This window comes from Vitis vinifera, chromosome 16 (assembly GCF_030704535.1).
Source record: "Vitis vinifera cultivar Pinot Noir 40024 chromosome 16, ASM3070453v1".
In the NCBI taxonomy this organism is placed as follows: domain Eukaryota; kingdom Viridiplantae; phylum Streptophyta; class Magnoliopsida; order Vitales; family Vitaceae; genus Vitis; species Vitis vinifera.
In genome coordinates, this window is record NC_081820.1 from 23,060,001 (window position 1) to 23,083,128 (window position 23,128).

Sequence of the window (23,128 nt, forward strand, 5' to 3'; positions counted from 1 at the left end):
TATCATGATTTTTTTTGTTAAAGATACCAAAAATGGAGGGGACCACTATTAAGAACTCCAAAAATGGAGAGTACCATGGTAAAAAACTCTAAAAATGAAGGGGACCACCCTTAAGAAATCCAAAAATGAAGGGGATGAGTGGTGATTTTTGTTATAGGAATAAAAAAAAATAAGAGTACTCCACTTGTCTATAGTTTCTGGTGAGCTCAAAATTTTCCTTTCTAAGCTGATTTGGAATGCAAGTGTGTCAAGCAAGATGAGTTTCCCTTTTTTTTTTTTTGGGATGAGAAATAGAATGGAAGAAAATTCTGAGTATTGGGAAACTTATGAGGAGAGGTGAAGTTTAGTTAATAGGTGTTGCCTTTGCAATGAGAAAAGTAAATCCTGTGTTCATATCCTCATCCATTGCAAATAAAAGTCTTCTCTTTGTTTGGTTCATACTTGTTAGCCAAGGCTCAACCACTCCCTAATTATACTACCTTGCTTGCTTAAGATGTGCACCTTATTAGAGGCACACCTCGTCTACTTTGTTTTCCCCTTTTTAACACTCTATTCTTAAAATTTTTTACTATGTATTAAAATTTATATAATTTCATTATTTTGTTGCTGAATGCTTCTTTAAAATGTTTGGAATCTTAAAATTTTTGTTGCTTGGATTCACGGTTGGCTAATATTTTACAAAATTGATATGCATACTAAGTTGCATTTCATTTTGCTTGGGAATGATTGTGCTTCAAGTGTGCCTTACTCCTATTAATGAGATTAATTAAAGTTAAATATTTTTATTAAACCACTCACATATTTTTAGTCAATATGAAATCAAAATAATATAATATTTTTATTTAAAAAAATTAAAGTTAAATATTTTAAATCAAGCAATATAGTTTTATATATAAAATTAGAGTTAAAGTCGTAGTTGATGACTACGACTTTGACTATTTTTAAAGTAGTCAAAGTTGTAGTTACCAACTATGGTTTTAGAATTAAAGTTAAAGCCATAGTTGGTGACTACAACTTTGACTACTTTTAAAAATAATCAAAGCTGTAGTCACCAACTACGGTTTTAAACTTAAAGTTAAAACCATGGTTGGTGACTACGGTTTTGATCGTTTTTATCAAATAAAACCGTAATCACCAACTAAACCGTAGTCACCAACTACAGTTTTATGATGTGATAATTTACATGGTACATAAGATATTATTTTTAGAATCGGTTTACTTTATGGAATTTTTTTTTAAAAAAAGTTGCATTTTGGTCAAAGCTCCAAAGATGGAGAGGGGTTGGTTTTAGTGATGGGCTTTTCCATGTTGGCCTTAATGTATTAACTAAAGGGCCTGTCTTTTTCGTGGGCCTCTATTTGGCAAACACTAGTTTGCATTCTGTCACGTCAGAATGCTAAGCTATGGATAATTACGAAACATGGGTGCTTACGACGGATGATTGTGATTCTTGGGATTTTGGAAGTATTGTGAAGTGGGCATTGTGGAAAAATAAGTTACTTATTTGATGATCATGACTACTGTCATGGTTCATAAGTCTTGAAGTTCTTTCAACAAACCCAATTTTAAGTTGACAACCTCTCCTTCCCCTTCCCCACCCCTTCATATCCAAACAAACAATAGGATGGGGTGTGTAGCCATCTCCATCATTGAATAATTTATGATAGGATTTGTATCTTTGAATGATGGTACAAATAAATACGTTAAAAAACATGCATGTGTTATCATTAATTATCGGTATTTATTCCATATTTATTGAAGCAATATCTTTCGAGTGGGATACAACTTGGACAAGTTGACTTCATCCAACCTAAGTCGAACCCGATAATTAGACAATCAATTTTAGTACTTAGATTCATTCATATTATATTTTTTCGACATGAATTCAATTTGGATTGTGATTAGACTTCGATCAAAATTTAAATAACTCGAACTTAACCAAAATCCGATTTAATATTTGTATGATAATTATGATATATATATCATCCTATATAATGATATTAATTTTTTTGACAAAAAAAAAAAATTATCAAATTATAATTATATAATTTTTTTGGTCATTTTTCAGTAAAATATATAAATTTGTTTTTATTTTTTTTTTATTATATAAAACTTGATTCCATTTATTATTTAATTATTGTATGTCAAAATTTTGAATCATATAATCAGATTCACTTCAATTTAAAAAAGCGAGACTATTAACCATTAACTTGACTCATCCCATAAAGTAGACCCCGGTATCAAATAATCATACCAATTTCTTAATAATGAAAAAAAATCCATATTTTGTTAATGATATAACGAGATTCAAAGATGTGCATGAGTTGATCGGTGATAACTTTTCGATATCTACCATGTAACTTCTGGTAGGATTACACACTTCTTACAGTGAAAACAAGCAGAATTTGTTGGCAACTCATGTGAATTGGGCACGGCAAATTCAGGCAAACCCCACTTCGATGGTATGTGAAAACACCCTCAAGTCGTTGAAGTACTTGGGCCAACCAAAGCTTGACTCATTGACTTGTTCTTTTACACATGATCTAATGAGAACCAGCGAAGCAGCCACCAAGCTTCGTTGACTCAGAGAGAGAAGAGAAGCTGCTCACTCTTTAGACCCACGGAATCCCTGGATGCATCCTCGAAATTGGACTAATATTATCAGGGTTTTAGTTTCTCCAAAAAGTCCATACGACGTCGTCTCCCACATAGGGCTTTTGGCCTTTTTGTCCACCTTTGCAGACTGGCTTTTGCTGACCACAGGCTTGACCAGGGGATGACACGGTTTTATTGTATCTATAAATTTGGTGTTTCAGATCGACCTTCTTCCTCCATCCCTTTCTCCACTACTCTTCTTCTTTTTCAGTGTCTGGTCTGGTATCATTTCCATAACTCAATGGCCATGAAGGTCTGTTGTCTCTTTGATATAGCTTTTTGTTTTTGGGTTTGCTCTGTTTTCTTTGAGGAATAAGCTTGCATGGCTGTGATGGGTTTTGTCTGCTTGGTTGCTGAGAAACTGACGAAAAGGAAAAGGAAAGGAAAGAAAAGATGTTGGAACCTTTTTGAAAAGCTTATTCTTCTACGATTAGAAGAATTGAGTTTTCTTGTTGTTTCTTTTCCTAATTTTTCTCAGAAATCAAACAGAGCATTAAGGAATTTGAATAAAATTTATGGTTTTGCTTGATTTGAGCTCATATTCTCACTTCGGTTGGCTTTATAAAGATGAAAATTTTCTGGGTCTTCTGATATTTTTCTTATTGTTGATGGGTGTTCCCCTTTTTCTCTGAATCACAGCATATCTCAGGCTGTTCTTTATTTTGTTGTGACAGAAAACAATCTTGAAGGTGGAGTTATTCGATGACAAAAGCAAGCAGAAGGCCATGAAGAATGTCGCTTGCCTTCCAGGTATTGAATCTGAAGTTCTTGCAAAATTCACTCTAATCCCTGTTTGGTTTATGTGAAAACTGAGCAAAATTAAGAGTTTATTTTCATCCAAAAGACTAAAAAAATCACACAATGATTTCGTTGGCTTTCTCTTCTTTTTCCTACTCTTTCCCATCAACCAAATGGTTTATTTAACTCACAGAAGAAAACCCAGTTCCTAAAAGCTTAAAAACTACTAAATCTGAATTGTTTTGAATTGCAATTTTGCAGGAGTTTCTTCAGTTTCCATGGATATGAAGGACAAGAAATTGACTGTAATTGGAGATGTGGATCCAGTAAGCATAGTGGGCAGGTTGAGGAAGCTTTGCCACCCAGAGATATTATCAGTTGGCCCAGCAAAAGAGCCAGAGAAGAAGAAGGAGGAACCCAAGAAAAAAGAGGACCCTAAAGATCAATGGGCTGATCTTGTTAAAGCATACCAAGCTTATAATCCTCACTATACCACACACTATTTTGTTAGAAGTGCGGAAGAAGACCCGAATGCTTGTGTCATTTGTTAATCACCAGATCATAGAAGAATCCAAAAAGGCAAAAGCAATAGTATCTGTGTGTGGGTAATTATAGATATGGGTCTTCTATAATGATGGTGCACCCAAGAACAGAAGCCTTATGTACAGTACTGGATGGTGGGTGTTTGATTTTCTATTGTATGCCAGTTTTCATTTGGAATGTATCAAATTTTGGGTTGTTTTTTTTTTCCATGAATGAAGTAAGAACTTGGAGTTGTTATGATAATTGAATATTCTGTCTCCTTGGTGATGGAAATTTGAGATGACGACATAGTAAAGAATGTCTCCTTTTGTTTCAATTATTTCGTATCCTTTTAAGCTTTTCGCCAACAAAAAAAAAAAAAAAAAAAAAAAGGAAGAAGAGAAAGGAAACTTGGATACTTTATTATTGAGTGGCTCACTACCATACAATTACAATCCATTGATGAGGCTGAAAAGTTTGCTCTTCTTCTATTCATTTCAAATTATTGTGACCATTTGTCTCTCAATTCCACTTTTGTGGGAGTTTCTAAAGAAGATATTTACATATTTTGTGATGATGGATACAAGAATTGATCTTTGTTTTTTTTTGGTATTATTGAGAAGTGTCTCAAATTTTTAATTAATATAAAAAAGTAATTGAAAATATTTTTATAAATATTATATGTTATTAAGAAAAGGTAATGTGATAGGCATAACTTGTGAAGAGTATGTTCAGGACCATCTATCGGTATATGCATGCATGAATCACTTTAAAACATTATATACCCTTTTTATTCTCTTTCATTTACAGGTATATGCAGGAATCACTTTAAAACATTATATATATTTTTTTTATATGTGGATCGTTTTATTTTTGTGTTCTTGTGTTAACATGTTTACATTGAAGCAACACATATATATGTTATAAATGCAGAAGTGATTTGTGCCAAATTTTTGGAATCTAAGTGATTGGTTTTTAGTGGGTTATCAAACCAATGTTGGCTCTTTTATTCTCTCATCATCTACCTCTTTAGTTTTCAGGTTAAACTGAGCTTAAACTTAGAGAAAATATCTTATAAATAAACATATTATAAATTTTTATTATATAATATAAGATACAAATCATCACGAAAAAATTATTGTGGAACTTCAAGTGATAAATAAAATCTTTCAAATTTTCTAATTAATAATAATTTTATATCATGTATTATATAAATTTATGCATCTTCTCATTTTTTTTAATAAAACTGAATACAAATTTTGTTAGTTGACATTAATAATAAAATAAAAAATTTAAAAATTAAGAGTATAAGTAAAACTAAAATATTGAAAAATTAAATACAATTAAAATGAAATATTTAAAAATTAAATACAATTAAAACCGAAAAACTAATTTTTTTTTTAAATATTGGTTCCCATTGTATTTTCAACTATTTCTAGATATCTCTATTTTCTATTATTGTGTTTTAGTGAAGTCAAAGTCAACATTTTATTTTTATATTTTTAGTTTTAAAGTTTTTTTTTAGTTTTAATTTTTAAAATTTCTTATTTTTTTATTTCAAATTAATTTTTATGATAAAAAAAATTGTTAATTAGTATTCAGAAATACTTATAAAAAAGTGCATATATTTTAAAATATTTTTAAATAAATGAAGATAAATCATATTTATAAAATTTAGAATTCTTTTTTCTATATTCTTTCAAATTGACGGGCTAAAACCCATTTTTCTTTTTATTAAAAATTAATTAATATTTCATTATATAATATAAATAAAAAATGTTTTATTTTATTTTTTGGTGTTGGGTATATATAAGGAAAAGAAAATGGAAACACACACTTATGAAAAAAATTCTTCAAATTTTGTTCTTTTTTAAATAAACTTGAAAACTTTGCCAAACACTTAATAAATCTTGGGTGGTAATTTTTTATGAATAAAATTTATTTATTTTTAAACTTATCATAGTTTTTCAACTTCTGCTTAATGGATTAGTCTATAGAAGGCTAAGACAGAAAATCCAAACAGATAGCTTTATTATTCATTGATTTCAAGATATGGAAACTATCTGCCTTTTAATGGGTCATTACATTCCCATAAATCATAAAATTTATTTCCTTTTTTTCCTTCATTTTCTTAGGTTCCCAATAACCTTTTTTTACTTCTCTTTGTCAAATCCCTTCAAGTTCATCTATTTATTTTCTTCCTTTTCAAATTCACATGTTTAAGCTCTTGCTTTTAAACATTTGAATAAAGAATAAGAACGAGAAATCTGAGAGTTGCTCCACTCTCGTGTCAATCACTTTTATTCCTCTCATTAGACCATTCGTAACACTTATAGTCATAACTGGATTATTTCCCAATAATTATTGTATCTATGAGTCACATTAATTTATTGATCAACAAAATCTCAATCCTTAACTACCAATGCATTGTAAATATTGAGCATCTTGTCTCGGAAAAAAAAGCTACATCCTGGACTAATAATTTAAGTGATACACAATCAATTTTGTTTTTTTATTAAATTATTTGTTAGAATAAAAATAAAAATAAAAAATATTTTTTTAGTCATTCCTTATGGTGGTATTACGGATTTATATATAATACAAACACTGTTAAAACATTCATCATGTTTTCAATTACTTTTTAAAAGGAGAATTACCCAAAAGGGTGGGCTGGGCAGAACAATTACTAGAAAGGGTGATATCTTTTAATAATTCTTGAGGAATACTTTAATAGGCTTAATATACCAAAACTGCCCTTTAACTAAAACTTTTAAAATTCAAAGCATTTAAAGCACTTCACTTGATTTGTCAATACATTTATGGTACATGGGTCCCACATTTATTGTAATTATTGATATTTAAATTTTAAATCAAAATTTTGGGTTTAACCCTTACAATTATATATAATTTGTTATTTAAATTTACTATTTAAAACAAAAATACTTTTAAAAACTATTTTCAAAATATCATTTATTGTTTTTTTACCTTTTTTTTTATTTTATTCTAATTTTTAATTTTATGAAGAAAAAAAATAAGTTTATAATTATATAATAAAAATGATGATTTTTTCACATATATATATATATATATATATATATATATATATATATATATATATTATAATTTTAAATTGATAAATTATGTTTTTGTATTAAATTTAAGGAAGATAAAATATTTAATTTTTCATTCAGATTCTCTAAAAAGAATAAGAAAATGATAGATAATGTTTAATCATTTTTTATTTTTATAATAAAATAATTTAAAAAAATTTATATGATTTTTTTTCCTTTGCATTTTTTATTTTTTATTTTAATTTTCATATAAATTTTTTTTCTCAATGCATATGATGTTAATATATTTAATATGTTGAATATTAATAAGGTATAATAGGTGATCCTCAAGATTATTACTTTTATTATAAAATACAGACACAACAAAAATATGTTATAATTACAATATAAATACACTTACATTACAATAAAACCTAATTAAGAAATTTATGAAAATTTTTATAAAAATGGTAATTTTGCATGATCATACCATATTTCACAACATACCTATATTATAAATAATTTCTGAAATAAAATGAAATACTAATTTGAATTCACGTAGTTTATATATATATATACAAAATTATTAAATAATTTCAAAACACTAAATCAATATTGTTAATATATTAATACGATGTGTTAATACCAATAGGGTATGAATAAACATATTTAGAATTATTACTTTTGTAAGTAAATATAAGTATGACATAAATGCATTATACTTACAATACAAATACACTATCATTACAATATATTATAACATAATTTAATTTATTTTTACTTAATTTTTTTCATGTACTATTACCCAATGAATAATTGTGAGTTATTCCATTTAATAGGTGTGTGTTTGTCAATTGAATATTTATATATTATTCAATTGATGAGTACTTGTAAAAAATAATTATTCATTATATTATGATAACAAAATTTTTAATTGTATGTTTTATATATAAAACGATATAATAACTTTAGGATATGGTTTTTATTTATGAGATATTAAAAATTATTTTTTTACAAGGTTCTTTAAAAAATCTCAATTTTTTTGAAAAAAAAAACAGCAAATTTTTAAACAGTCAATTGTTCAAAAGTGACAACAATTTGAAATGTACTGTTGATTGCCTATCAACTGTACTTATCATCATGTATGAGCCTCATATCATTTATCAACTTGTACTTATCATCGTATATGAACCTCACATCATTAACAATCTCAATTTATTTATAAATAATATAAAAAACATATTTAAGGGTAAAATTGTCCTTAAAAAAAGTGAGTCTTCATAGTCATTATTTTTTCTAATCCATACTTTTGGATAATTCTCCTTTTTTTTTTTTAAATACTATTTAAAAAAATCACAAATTTATTTTTAAAATAACCTACTTTTAGAATAAATTTTTAAAATATTATTTTCAGTTAAAATTTTTATTATTGAGCATCTTGTCTCGGAAAAAAACTACATCTAGGACTGGACTAATAATTTAAGCGATACACAATTAATTTTATTTTTTATTAAATTATTTGTCAAAATAAAAAATATTTTTTTAGTCATTCCTTATGATGGTATCACATATTTATATATAATACAAACATTTTTTTAGTCATGTTTTCAATTATTTTTTAAAATGCCATTTAAAAAAATCACAAATTTATTTTTAAAATAACCTACTTTTAGAATAAATTTTTAAAATATTATTTTCAGTTAAAATTTTTACTATTTTTTTAAATTAAAAACTATTTCGAAGAGACCATTTCAAAAGTACTATATAAGATATTGTATTTTAATTATTAAAATATATTATTTAAATAAAAGCTCTACTAATTCGGCCCAGACTCATGGTCCAAAGCGTGGAGGCTTCTGGCAATAATTTGCGATGACTGGTCAATGCTGAAGGGCAGACTTGACGGATTCAACGTTGACTGGCGGCCGAGGGTGGCGGCCGAACCGCCACAACCAAAGATAGAGAGGTATTGGTTTTAGGGATGGGCTTTTCCATGTTGGGCTTAATGTATTCGTTTAAATGTCTTTTTCGTGGGCCCCCATTTGGTAAACATTTATTTGCAATTCTGTCACGTCAGGATGTTAAAGTGATAGAAAATTACGGAATGTGGGTGCTATGATTGTTATTCTTCGTATTTTGGAAGTATTGTGAAGTGGGGACTGTGGAAAAATAAGTTTTTTATTTGATGATCACGACTACTGTGTGCGCATGGTTCGGAAGTCTTGAAATTCTTTCAACAAACCCACTTGTGACGTTCACAGCCTCTCCTGCTTTCCCCCTTGATACCCAAACAAACAATGGAATGGGTGTGTAGCCATCTCCATCATTGAATAATTCCCCCCCTTGATACCCAAACAAACGATGGAATGGGAATGTACCCATCTCCATCATTGAATAATGTACGATAGAATTTGGATCGTTGTAAAACGATGGTACAAATAAATACATATTAAAGTCATAAAATTCAAAAGCATGTATGTATTACTATCAGTTATTAATAGTCGTTTAATCTTTATCGAAACAATACTTTTCGATTGGGATACAACTTGAACGAGGTGGACTCCATTGAACCTAAGTCATAATCAATAATTGGACAAATCGATTTTGATTCTTAAATTGATTGATTCATAGTATACTTTTTCAACGTGAATTCAATTTGGATCGAGATTGGACTTGGGTTAAAATTTAAATAACTCGAACTTAATCAAAACTCGATTTAACATTTGTATCATATTTATGATGTGTATTATCCTATATAATGATATTAATTTTTTTTTTTGGATTTAAAATACATTATCAAATTATAATTATATCATTTTTTTTAGAAAGATATACAAATTGGTTTTATTTATTTTTTATTATATTAAACTTGATTTCATTTATTGTTTCATTTTTGCATGCCAAAATTTTGAATTACTTCAATTTTAAAAAAAAACAAGATTATGTTTGAACTTGAGTTAACTATTAACTTGACTCATCCCATCAGGTAAAACCCGAGTATCATATAATCATACTTATTTTTTAATAATAAAAAACATACTTATTTTTTAATAATAAAAAACAACCTATATTTTAGGAAGGATATAAATAAATGAGATTCGAATATAAAGTAACGGACCTAAAGATTTGGTGACATGATTTGATTTTGGTGATAACTTTTCAATTTATAATTTCTACCGTGCAACTCCCGTGGGATTACACACTTTTTACAATGAAAACGACCAGAATTTGTTGGTAACCCATGTGAATTAGGCACGGCAAATTCAGGAAAAAAAAAATGCAAGCCCCACTTCTATAGCGTGTGAAAACACCCTCAAGTGATTGAGGTACTTGGGCCAGCCAAAACCCCAACTTTGACTCATAAACGTTCTTCCACACATGATCTAATGAGAACCAGCGAAGCAGCGACCAAGCTTCATTGACTCAGGAGAGAGGAGCGAAGCTTCCCACTCTTCACACCCACGGAATCTCTCGAAGCATCGCGGAAATTGAACTAAATCTTATCAGGGTATTAGTTTCTCCTAAATGTTCAAACGACGTCGTCTCCCACGTAGGGTTTTTTGCCATTTTGTCCATCTTTGCGTCTGGCTTTTGCTGACCATATACTTGACCCGGGGTTGACACGGTTTTTATTGTATCTATAAATATTGGTGTTCCGGGGACTCACTCCACCACCAATTTCACAACTTCTTACACATCAACTTCCCTTTCTCCACTACCCTTCTTTTTCAGTCTCTGGTCTGGTATAATTTCCATAATTCAATGGAGATAAAGGTCTGTTGTCTCTCTGATATAGCTTTTTGTTTTTGAGTTTGTTCTGTTTTCCTTGAGGAATAAGCTTGCATGGCTGTGATGGGTTGTGATGGGTTTTGGCTGTTTGGTTGCTGAGAAACTGAGGAAAAGGAAAGGAAAGAAAATATTTAGGGGCCTTGTTGAAAAGCTTAACTCTTCTGTTCTACAATCAGAAGAATTGAGTTTTCTTGTTGTTTCTTTTCCTAATTTTTCTCAGAAATCAAACGGAGCATTAAGGAATTTGAATAAGTTCTATGGGTTTTGCTTTGCTTGAGCTCCTATTCTCACTTTAGTAGGTTTTGTAAAGATGAAAGTTTTCTAGGTCTTTTGAATTTTTTTTTTTATTGTTGATGGTTGTTCCCCTTTTTCTTTTTCTCTGAATCACAGCGTATCTCAAGCTGTTCTTTATTTTGTTGTGACAGAAAATAATCTTGAAGTTGGAGGTATTCGATGACAAAGCCAAGCAGAAGGCCATGAAGAATGTCTCTTCCCTTCCAGGTATTGAATCTGAAGTTATTGCAAAATTTACTCTAATCCCTGTTTGGACCTTTGGTTTATGTGAAAACTGAGCAAATTTAAGAGTTTGTTTTCATCCCAAAGACTAAAAAATTCACGCAATGTTTTGTTTGGCTTTCTCTTCTTTTTCTTACCCTTTCCCATCAACCAAATGGTTTATTGAACTCACAGAAGAAAACCCAGTTCCTAAAAGCTTAAAAACTGCTCCAATCTGAATGGTTTTAAATTGCAATTTTGCAGGAGTTACTTCAATCTCCGTGGATATGAAGGACAAGAAATTGACTGTAATCGGAGATGTGGATCCAGTATGCATAGTGAGCAAGTTGAGGAAGTTTTGCCGCACAGAGATATTATCAGTTGGACCAGCAAAAGAGCCAGAGAAGAAGAAGGAGGAGCCTAAGAAAGAGGAGCCCAAGAAAGAAGAGAAGAAGGACGCTAAAGAACAATTGGCTGATCTTGTTAAAGCACACCAAGCCTTTTACCCTCAATATGCCCCACACTACTATGTTAGAAGTGTGGAAGAAGACCCAAATGCTTGTGTCATTTGTTAATCACCAGATCATAGAAGAACCCAAAAAGGCAAAAGCAATGGTATCGGTATCTGTCTATGGGTGATTATAGATATGGGCCTTCTATAATGATGGTGCACTCAAGAACAGAAGCCTTATGTACAGTACTGAATGGTTAGTGGATGGTGGGTGTTTGATTGTTTATTGTTTGCCAGTTTTGATTTGGCGTGTATCATATTTTGGGTTGTTTTTTTCCATGAATGAAGTAAGAACTTGGAGTTGTTATGATAATTGAATATTCTGTCTCCTTGGTGATGGAAATTTGAGATGACGACATAGAAAAGAATATCACCTTTTGTTTCAATTATTTCATACCCTTTTAAGCTTTTCACCAAAAAGGAAATAAAAAAATAAAAAAGGAAACTTGGAAACTTTATTGTTGAGTGGCTCACTACCATAAAAAATTACAATCCAATGATAATGATCTAGAGGCTGAAAATATGCTCTTCTTCTATTTATTTCAAATTATTGTAACTATCTGGCTCTCAATTCTACTTTTGTGGGAGTTCCTAAAGAAGATAATTTACATATTTTGTGATGATAGATACAAGGACCATGTGGGAATATGAAGAAGAATGAATCAATTCAATGCACAAATTCCTTACGGTTGTAATACTATCCACACAACAAAAAAGTACTCACACACACAAACACCAAAGAAACGATAATAGAAACACAAAGGTTTACATGATTAGATCAAAAATTGACCTACATCCATGAATTGTAGCAACAATTTTCACTATTTGTAGTCAATGATACAAGACAAAACATACTAGAACAATTTCCCTCTAGGTAAACCCCTAAATTACAAGCACACAACAAGATGCTTACTTGCCCTAATTTTTTTTATTTATTTTATCTTTCTATTTTGCCATCCCTAAAAGTAGGCCACAAATTTGATTTGATTTACACCTAGTTTCCTATTCCATATTGTTTCCCAAAAAACCAAATCCCCTATTTACTTTTCTAGAAACAGAAAATACAAAAGGAAAAAATCATCCATCTTAATTGTAAAATCTGGTATGATGATAAATGTCCATAAGCAAATTTTTTCACAAATCTCCATCTGGCTTTGAATTTATCATCAATTGCTGCCACTCAATATTCTCTTAATTGCTCAGAATATTTATCAAGCTCAAGCAATGCTTGGACTTGATAGTTGTCAATGCCTTCGTCAACATATCAGTTGGGTTGTCATTTGTATGAATCTTTTCAACCACAACTTCATCTTTTGACACCACATCTCTCAAGAAATGTAACTTGACATCAATATGCTTCATTCTTTCATGAAACATAGTATTCCTTGTCAAGTAAATAGCACTCTGATTATCACAATGAACCACCAACGTCTTCTGTGCCAACTCTAGCTCACCAATCATCCCCTTAACCCACAAAGCTTCTTTCATAGCTTCTATAAGAGCTACATATTTAGCTTCCCTCAAGGATAGAGCCACCATGAATTGAAGACTAGCCTTCCAGCTTTTACCACAAAACAATGTGAAAACATATCCTGTCAAGGATCTCCTTGTGTCCACACTTCCTACATAAAAAATCTACATACCCTACTACAACACCTAACTCTCCAATAGCTCCACCTCCATAAAGAATTCCAACATCAATAGATCCCTTCAAATACCTTAGGACCCATTTCACAACATTCCAATGTTCCTTTCCTAGACTTGACATAAATCTACTTATCATGCTGGTGGCATAGACCAAATCTGACCTACTACATACCATTGCATACATGATGCTACCAACAACACTAGCATATGGTATTTCCTCCATGTACTTGACTTCCTCCTTAATCTTAGGTGAATTCTCTATTGTCATTTTAAAGTGTTGTGTTAGTGGAGTGCTAACAGGTTTTGCTTGACTCATGCTAAACCTCTCCAAAACCTTATTAACATACCCTTTTTGAGTAAGCTTTAATGTCTTCCTTTTCCTATCACGTGATATCTCCATTTCGAGCATTCTTAGGGCATGTCCCAAATCCTTCATCTCAAATTTTCCTTTCAATTGTTTCTTCAAATCTTCAATTGCTGCCTTGTCACAACTTGCCAATAACATGTCAACATACAACAGAAGATAGACATTACTAACACTTGATTTCTTCTTGAAGTAAACACATCTATTGAATTGGCTTATTTCAAAACCACTATAAATCATGAGATCATCAAAGCACTTATACCATTGTCGAGGGGACTATTTCAAACCATACAATGATTTCTTTAACAAACAAACCTAATCTCCCTTGCTTTGAATTTCAAAACCTTCGGGTTGCCTCATGTAAATAGTTTCCTCAAGCTCACCATGAAGAAATGTTGTTTTGACATCCATTTGCTCAAGCTCCATGTCAAAATGTGCCACCATAGTTAGCAAAATCCGGATTGACCTATGCTTCACCACCAAAGAGATTTTTTTTTGTGTAATCCATTCCTTGTTTATATGTAAAGTCTCTAGCAACCAACCTAGCTTTGTACCGTGCTTTCTCTACTCATGATATAGCTTTTTTCTTCTTATAAATCTACTTACAATCAACAAGCTTCTTATCTTTTGGTCTCTCCACCAAAACCTAAGTCTTGTTCTTGTATAATGATTCAATTTCATCTTCCATGGCTCTCTGCCATTTTTCTTTGTCATCACAGCTCATTGCTTGTTGATAACTTTTTGGTTCTTGATTGAAAGACCCACTAGCATTTGTAAGAGCAAAAGCTACCATGTCTTCATAACCATACTGTTGAGGCGGTCTTGTAACTCTTCTCTGCCTATCTCTCACTAATTGATAATCATCACAACCTTGCTCTTGGTGTTGTTGAGATGAATCCTTTTTTTGAAATTGGGTTGATGATTTTAGACCAATAGCTTTTCTAGATTCCAAAAGTGTGAGCTCCACCTAAACACCAACATTGTAGTCTTGACATATTGAATCGTCTTGACGAAGTGCACCATCAAACTTTAAACCAGGAAATTCTTCTTCGTTGAACACCACATCATGACTGATTATAATCTTCTTTTGATTAGATTCAAGACACCACAACTTGTATCCTTTAACTTCCTTTGGATAGCCAATAAATACACACGTTAGTGCCCTAGTTTGCAGCTTATCCTGTATTACATGAGCATAAGCTGTACACCCAAACACCTTCAAATTTAAGCAACTTTGCAGGTTTCCCAGACCATACTTCTTGAGGAGTTTTCGAGCCAATTGCAGTTGAAGGACACCTTCATCCACGAATTGTAGCAGCAATTTTCACTATTTGTAGTCAATGATACATGACAAAACATACCAGAACAATTTCCCTCTAAGTAAATCCCCAAATTACAAGGACACAACAACATGTTTACTACCTCTGATTTTTTTATTTTTTTTATATATTTTATCTTCCTATTTTGACGCCTTCAACAGTAGGCCACAAATCTGATTTGATTTACACCTCATTTCCTATTCCATATTGTTTCCCAAAAAACCAATTTTGATTGGTTACCAATCAATACCATAAGGAAATAAATCCCCTATTTACTTTTCTAGAAATAGAAAATACAAAAGGAAAAAAATCATCCATCTATAAAATTTGGTATGATGATAAATGTCTAGAAGCTAAAATTTTCACATATTGATCTTTGTTTTCTTCTTGGTATTATTGGAAAGTGTCTCAAATTCTTAATTAATATAGAAAAGTAATTGAAAATATTTCTATAAATATTATATTTTATGAGGGGAAAAGGTCATAAGATAGAGATAACTTGTGAAGAGTATGTGTAGTTGATGGGGATATATATGAGGAAACGTGGTAAATACTAGATGGAGCAAGAGGACTTGTGGATCAAGGTACAAATACAAAGAATGAGGAAACTTATGTTCGGGACCCAATATTTATTTGTAATATTTTCAATAGTATGGTGAAATATTCTTTCTCATCTATGGGTATATGCATGAATCACTTTAAAACATTATGTACCTTTTTATGTGTGGATGGTTTCATCTTTGTGTTGCGTTAACATGTTTGCATTGAAGCAACACATATATGGGTGTTGTAACTGCAGAAATGATTTGTGCCAAATTTTTGGATTCTATTAAAGTGATTGGTTTTTAGTGTTTATCAAATCAATGTGGGCTCTTTTATTCTCTCATCACCTACCTCTTTAGTTTTCAGGTTAAACTGAGCTTTCAGAAGATGCTACAAAGTCAAAGGTTGCATAGAGAAAATCTCACCTTACCTCAGCAGAAAGAGAAAAAGTTATTACCTTGTGATTTAAAAATAAAATTCTGACATGTTGTGTGATTAAAAGTTTCTTTTTATTAAAGAAAGATTGTTAAAGAAGTTTGTGTCGCTATCATCTAGTTTACAGCAGGGTCTTAGGTGGAAGATGGTGACTGAAACCATTAAAAATCTGAGACATACCGATGCACAATTTGTGGAGCATACGGTTTCAAGTGACAACTCACTCAATAGTTTAATTCAGTGACTGAAATTCAGCCATGTAACTTCATGAAGCCAAACTGTAATTGGCCATGAGCGTATGCGGTTTTCCGACATAGAGAGATTAAAAATAGATGCACTCTGAAGAAATATGCTTCTTTGATATCACCTGCAACCAATGAGTATGCTGATGAACCATTTATTAATTGACACAACCCGTCTCATACGCCTCTGGAGGCCACCGAAATGGACTAATCTTGACCAAATAATCTTGTTTTTAATCGAATATTAAACAAATTTTAGTTGTCGTTTTTATTCTCTGATGAATTGTGTATGTAATCCAACACATGGGATGGGGATTTTAACAATAATATAGTATCTATGGCTTTTAGAAACCAGAAAAGGGAATGTAACCATTCAAAATTGGAGTCAGATTAGGATAAGCTTGAGGTTCAATCAACAGATCAAAACAACCCAAGCTCAAACAAAATGATTCAATACACATCAATATGACTCGAGAAGAATATAATATAAAAAATAACTGAAGTCCTAAGCATTAGATTAGAGCTTAATTGTAATCTAGTGTGCTTAAGAACATATAATGTCGATGACATTTGGCTTTTCTTGTAGCATTTTGGCCTCAAGTATTAGAACAATTATCACTGTAAGCAGACTTGATTTCATTTCTAGGAAACAAGATAGAATGGAATCATCCTTAAGCTCAACATTAGTCACTGATGCTATATTCTTTTAAATAGAAATCTATGGAGGAACAACACTTTCTAGACTATTAGTCCCTCCAAGAACACTCCTGTAGCGAGATGGGGAAGACTAGAGAAGGTGCATTCCTGTATATTATAACGCCTCTATCTCTTGCTGTCTTATTCCTCTTTCCACACATCAACCCAGTTCTGCTGAGCTTCTTCCAACCCGAGAAGGGAACCCTTCTTCTCCGCATCCCAACTTGTAGAGAGAGTGCCATAGGCAATTCCAAGAGCTGATGCCCCAAAGGCAATAAGTGTTGTCAAGAAAGGAAGCCAAACTGGCACATCCCACAAGTGTTGGTCCTTAACTGCACCAAACAGGTTCAACAGAGCCACGCCGATGCCCATAGGAGCCCCCACAAAGAACAAGATTCTAACAATCATCCTATCAAACACCACCTGTGGTATCTTCTCATCATCATCATCATCACCGTTCCCAGAGTTCTTTCTTGGAACAGTTTCTTTCTGTGCTGTCTTCTTTTCTAGTATGGTACCTGGTGCTACGCCGAAGCCTTTGGCTTCAGCATGCAGCTTCCAAGTTCTTGGACGAAGGTTAAGGTCTTTGGTGGCAATGGGGGTTGGGGCTCTTGGATTCCATGGGGAAGGTTTTGTGATATGGGGATTTGGTTGTTGGAGGCAAACCAGAATTTTCATGGCTTCTCTGTATCATTCATGGCATCAAATGTATATGTTCTTATCGCTAGAATCTTATCCAAATTACAATGAATGGTGGAGGCTTTGTTTCAGAAGATATTTGTTTCTTTGTTTCTACCTTCTGATATTTTGAAGATTTGTGGGGTTATACCTTCTTTCAGGCAATGGACTTTTTGTCTTTCAAAGCACAAAACAGATTATTTTCAATGATCCAAAACAGAAAAATTTCAAATTGACAAGAAGCCATGACCATATGCAATGTCACAATGGTATGGTCCATTTTATTCATTTCATCGCTGGGTAATATAGTAACTCATCCCATCTGAAATTTCCAACAAGATGAAATGGCAGGCTGCTATTGGTCTGTTACGAGGATTTGACCAGTGACACCTTTCCTCAATCTGGGACTGAATCGACTCAATTCAATTTCCCATAAACAAAAGACAAGTCATGTCTACTTACATGCTTCATAGGAATTAAGAGGAAAAGGACAACAGTAACGACCGGGTATTTTATGCCACGTTAGCAATTTTAGTTTGAAAAGTCTTATTTTATGTGATGGTTGAAAAGTAAAAAAGAAAAGCGTTTGGAGAACACGTGTCAATTTCGGATTGGTGAATTTCGTTTTATTGTGTCGGTCAATTAAACGAGTTGAAATTTTATGCCATGTCAGCCTTAGGATAGAAAATTTCTTAGGATTTTAGAAATTGGAAATTTCCGGGAACGAAAAACGAAAACGAAAATGAAAAATAAATAAATTAAGATTAATTAGAATTAATTAAGAAAAATAAATTAATTAATTAAATTAAATTGATGAATAATAATATTGAGAAAATTAGTTTTATTTGGTGTTAATAAATAAAATTGAGTGTTAAAATGAAAAAAAAAAAATGAATTGAAAATCAAATAAAACAATTAGAATAAAGAAAAGAAAAGAAAATAAAATAAAAGAAATAATAACAATAATAATGGATTGGGCTTAGTTTTTGAGTTGGGCTTGGATTATGTGGGCTGGTGGCTTTTAAAAGCAAGTGGGCTGGTGGTTTTTTTAAAAGCCATGTGAAGTGGGCTGGGCTGTTAAAAAAAAAAAAAAAGGGAAAAGGAGAAGTGGGAAAACTGGTAGCAGCACGCACGCGGGAGAGAGAGAGAGAAAAGGGCACTGTTCATAAATTAGGGCACTCGTCGGAATTTTGATCGGCCGTTTGGACGGCCAAACGATCTCCGTTTCGGCCCAAATTCGGAGGAAGTACTCTATTCGACTAGACGAACAAGCCTGCGGTGGCTGATTTTGTTTTTAACGGCCAAATTTTCAGATCTGAGGTAGGGGACCCTAATCCTAAAACTCAAATTTTTTATGTTTTTCCCTTGAAAAAAAATTGTAAATATTGTCATTATGAGTTAATTAGGAATTATGGATGTTGTGTGAATTTTTCTAGAATATTTGGAATTTGTTTGGAATTTTTGGAATTTCGGGAAATTGATTTTGATTGGTAATTAATTATTTTGAAAGGTTAAAAATTATTAGATGGGTTGGAAAATTCCAAAATTTAGGTTAAATTTTAAATATAATGATTTGTGAATTTTTAGGCATTGGTTTGAATATTTTCGAAAATTTTAGGGTAAATAGTTAGTTAATTTTGGATATTAGAAATTATTATAATGGTTGAAAAATTTTGTAAGTGTGATAAAATCTCAAGATTGTTGATATGCAATTTTTTTTATATTTATTTGGGATATTATCGGAAATTGTAATGTGTGAAATTGTTTGATTGGATTATTGGTGAATGTTGAGATTGTTGAATTATTGAGGAACATTGGAATTGTGGCATTCATTGCATCATGGTTATGTGAAAAAAAAAATAAATAAATAAAATCATGAAGATTGTGAAAAGTGTATGAAATGGAAAAAAATGAAACAGAGATGAGAAGTGGAAGCCCGTGTGAGGCGAATTAAGAAGGGAGAGAGATCCCTAGGGTGAAAGACCCAAAAGTTTACCCCGGGAAGACTTCGAATGGGGAGTGTATTTGGGTGCGGACGCGTATCCTTCGGTGAAAGCCCGAGAACAATAGTGCATTGTATGACTGTGTGTCACACGTTCATGTGCATTCATGTAATTGTTGAATATTGTGAAATTGGGTATAAAATTATATATATTAAACTATGTGGTTTGATTGACACTGTTGAATTGTTCCTGTGGTGTTGAAGTGTTCTTTTCGTATTCTTTGAACTTAGTAATCCCTTTAAAACCTTGGGTGTTAGACACCCTACTGAGCAATGTGGAAATGCTCACCCCTTCCTTGTTACACCTTTTTAGATGCAGATATCTCGCCTGAGGATCCACAGGTGGGACAGGGAGGACTTCAGGATGCTCCTGGAGCGGCCTAGTGGAGCGTGGCATTTATTTGTTATTGTGTTCCTTTTTGGATTTTGGGGATTTGTTTTAGTAATTATGACTCATGGATTAGCTATGAAGCTTTATTTGATTAAGTTGTTAATTGTGAACTTTTATTTTGGACTATAATGAATATTTATTTAATCTTGTTGTTTTGAGTAGTTTTGGGATATTGTAATTTATGAGAATTCTAGTGAGATGTATAAAAAAAAAAAAAATCCAGAGTGTTTTGGTTGACTGCCAACATGGAATAGGAGGAACCCTTAGGGTCAAACCTTTGACCTGGGGTCACGGGTCAAATTTTGGGTTGCCCGGAATTTGGGTCGTGACAGCGTGGTATCAGAGCCAAGGTTGCAATAATACCTTGGGATCAATGTTTGTGGGTGTTTATGTGTGTTGTGATGTTATGATTTTTGTATGTGTTAATTATCAAGTTGATGATTAATTGAATTATGTATTGAGAGCGTATGAAAGTGAAAGTTTTGATAATTGTTGAAGTTGTTAAGTGTGTATATGGGAAATTTATTTTTGCTCACCTTGGTAATGTGGTTGGATTAGGGTTTGTTAAACTTGAAATGGCGGGAAGGACCAGAGGAGGAAGATCAGAGAGGAATGAGGAGTTGGAGACAGTTAGAGAAGAACTCCGAGAAGTAAGAAGAGAGTTGAGAGAAACTGTTGAATTGATGAGAGGCCAGGGTTCCAGGAGAGCAGGAGATACCCAGGGCCATGAGGATTCAGGCCACTCACATAGGAGGAGCCGCACTGAGAGGCCAGTAATGAGCCAAATGGAAGCAATGAAGAGGTTCATGGTGATGCAGCCTCCATCTTTTAATGGAGAGCCCAGTGCTGAAGCAGCTGAGCATTGGTTGAGGAGGATGAGAAGAATTCTGGTGGGACTGGACATACCTGAGGAAAGAAGGGTAGGTCTGGCAACATATATGCTTGTGGACAAAGCTGATTTCTGGTGGGAATCAATGAAAAGGGTATATGATATTGAGGTTATGACCTGGGAGGAATTTGAGAGAATCTTCCTAGGCAAGTATTTTGGGGAAGTGGCTAAGCATGCCAAGAGGATGGAGTTTGAGCACCTCATCCAAGGAACCATGTCGGTGTTGGAGTACGAGTCACGTTTCTCAGAGTTGTCTCGTTTTGCTTTGGGGATGATCAGTGAGGAAGGAGAAAAAGCTAGGAGGTTCCAGCAGGGGTTGAGGCCTGCTATTAGGAACAGATTAGTCCCACTGGCAATAAGGGATTATTCTGAGTTGGTTAAGAGGGCTTTGTTGGTGGAGCAGGACATTGACGAAACCAACCAAATTCGAGAGCAAAAGGGGGACAGAAAAGGGAAACAAAGAATGGGGGAAAGTTCCCAGGGGCCACAGCAGAGGCAGAGGACTCAGCAGTTTGAGAGGCGTTCCTCGTTCTATGCAGGAGAGGGGCAGATTGCTCAGAGGGCGGCTGCTAATAGAGTATGTTATGGTTGTGGAGCAGGAGACCATTTATGGAGGGCTTGCCCATTGCGAGGCACACAACAGGCTCGACCTCAGTCTCAGGGAAGTTCTCAGCAACAGTCAGTAGTGTCTTTCCAGCCCCCTCAGCTTCAGTTGCCTTACTATCAGATGCCACAATTACCCCCAGCAGCGCAGGGAACCAGGACAACTACCACGAGTCAGACCCGCTCTTCTCAGGGGTCGAATGCTAGAGGTAGGGGAAGGCAGACAGCAGGAAGAGTTTTTGCCTTGACCCCAACAGAGCCAGAGGAGGATGCCCTTTTGGTGGAAGGTATGATTTTGGTATATAGTACTTGGGTGCGTGTTTTGTTTGATACTGGTGCAACTCATTCTTTCATTTCTGCATCTTGTGCTAATGCAATGGGGTTGAAATCAGAAAGGGTAGAGAATTTGTTACTTATTGAGTCTCCTATGGGTACGAACTCTAGAGTTGATAGAATATGCAAGGGGTGTGTTATTACCTTGGCAGATAGAGCACTAAATGTGGATTTGAGGATTTTGGATATGACTAGGTATGATGTTATTTTGGGAATGGATTGGTTGGCAGTGTATAGAGCGGTTATTGATTGTCATCGCCGCAAGATAATATTTTGTTTGCCAGAGGGATTTGAGGTTTGTTTTGTTGGAGGGAAGTGTGTTAATTTGCCTTTTTCACAGTCCGATCCGTGCTATCAATATGTGTTGAGGAAGGGATCAATAAATTTCCTAGCTTGCCTTCGTGGTAAGGAGAAAGCCCAGAAGGACATTACAGAAATTCCAGTGGTGAGGAAGTTTCAGGATGTATTCCCAGATGAGTTACCAGGTTTACCACCGCATAGAGAGTTTGATTTCTCTATTGAAGTATACCCAGGAACTGATCCTATTTCAGTATCCCCTTATAGGATGGCCCCTCTTGAGTTGAAAGAATTGAAAACTCAGTTAGATGAATTGTTGGGTAAGGGTTTTATTCGTCCTAGTACATCGCCATGGGGAGCCCCAGTGTTGTTTGTGAAGAAGAAGGATGGCACACTAAGGTTATGTATTGACTATAGGAAGTTGAATAGAGTTACTCTGAAGAACAAGTATCCTCTTCCAAGGATAGATGACTTGTTTGATCAGTTGAAGGGTGCAAAGTATTTTAGTAAGATTGACTTGAGAACTGGGTATCATCAATTGAGGGTTAGGGAAGAAGATGTTTCTAAAACTGCTTTTAGAACGAGATATGGGCATTATGAGTTCTTAGTCATGCCTTTTGGGTTAACTAATGCCCCTGCTGCTTCATGGATTTAATGAACAGGGTATTTCGTGCTTACTTGGATCAGTTTGTGATTGTCTTTGTGGATGACATCTTGATCTACTCCAGGAGTTTGGAGGAGCATAAGCAGCATTTGGTGACCACCCTTGGAACTTTGAGAAGGCATCAGTTGTATGGGAAGTTGGACAAAAGTGAGTTTTGGCTTACTGAAGTGAACTTCTTAGGCCATGTGGTTTCTGAGGCAGGAATAGCAGTAGACCATTCAAAGGTGGAAGCTGTACAGGAGTGGCAAAGGCCTACCAATGTATT

The 23,128-nt window shown here is 33.2% G+C and overlaps 2 protein-coding genes and 2 long non-coding RNA genes across 5 annotated transcripts in view; 3 read left to right on the plus strand and 1 right to left on the minus strand.

The window, feature by feature from the left end:
• Positions 1 to 4,179, plus strand: part of LOC100252599 (heavy metal-associated isoprenylated plant protein 39) — a 17,826-nt gene extending 13,647 nt beyond the window's left edge. Inside the window, exons 1-3 of one of the 2 annotated variants that reach the window (XM_002274476.5) lie at positions 2,744 to 2,908; positions 3,330 to 3,405; positions 3,655 to 4,179. In XM_002274476.5, the coding sequence (XP_002274512.2) occupies positions 2,777 to 2,908; positions 3,330 to 3,405; positions 3,655 to 3,944 (498 nt within the window). In that variant the 5' untranslated portion in view covers positions 2,744 to 2,776 and the 3' untranslated portion in view covers positions 3,945 to 4,179. Of the gene's footprint in view, positions 1 to 2,743; positions 2,909 to 3,329; positions 3,406 to 3,654 lie in introns of those variants that run through there. The other variant, XM_059733623.1, reaches the window with a different exon arrangement.
• Positions 4,180 to 10,601: 6,422 nt separating this feature from the next.
• LOC100247492 (heavy metal-associated isoprenylated plant protein 39) lies at positions 10,602 to 12,078 on the plus strand. Its single transcript, XR_787926.3, has 3 exons — positions 10,602 to 10,739; positions 11,180 to 11,255; positions 11,514 to 12,078. It is a non-coding gene; the product is annotated as a heavy metal-associated isoprenylated plant protein 39 (long non-coding RNA).
• A 4,844-nt stretch (positions 12,079 to 16,922) lies between these two features.
• LOC100266405 (uncharacterized protein PAM68-like) lies at positions 16,923 to 17,798 on the minus strand. The gene has a single exon (XM_002274907.5). It carries the CDS (start codon positions 17,682 to 17,684, stop codon positions 17,148 to 17,150), a length of 537 nt encoding a protein of 178 aa, XP_002274943.1. The 5' UTR covers positions 17,685 to 17,798; the 3' UTR covers positions 16,923 to 17,147.
• A 720-nt stretch (positions 17,799 to 18,518) lies between these two features.
• LOC132252689 (uncharacterized) lies at positions 18,519 to 20,238 on the plus strand. Its single transcript, XR_009464451.1, has 2 exons — positions 18,519 to 19,004; positions 20,000 to 20,238. It is a non-coding gene; the product is annotated as an uncharacterized LOC132252689 (long non-coding RNA).
• Positions 20,239 to 23,128: the final 2,890 nt, after the last annotated feature.

Bases quoted from the DNA above. Each gene is read 5' to 3' on its own strand.
- LOC100266405 (XM_002274907.5), bottom strand. From the start codon at position 17,684: ATGAAAATTCTGGTTTGCCTCCAACAACCAAATCCCCATATCACAAAA.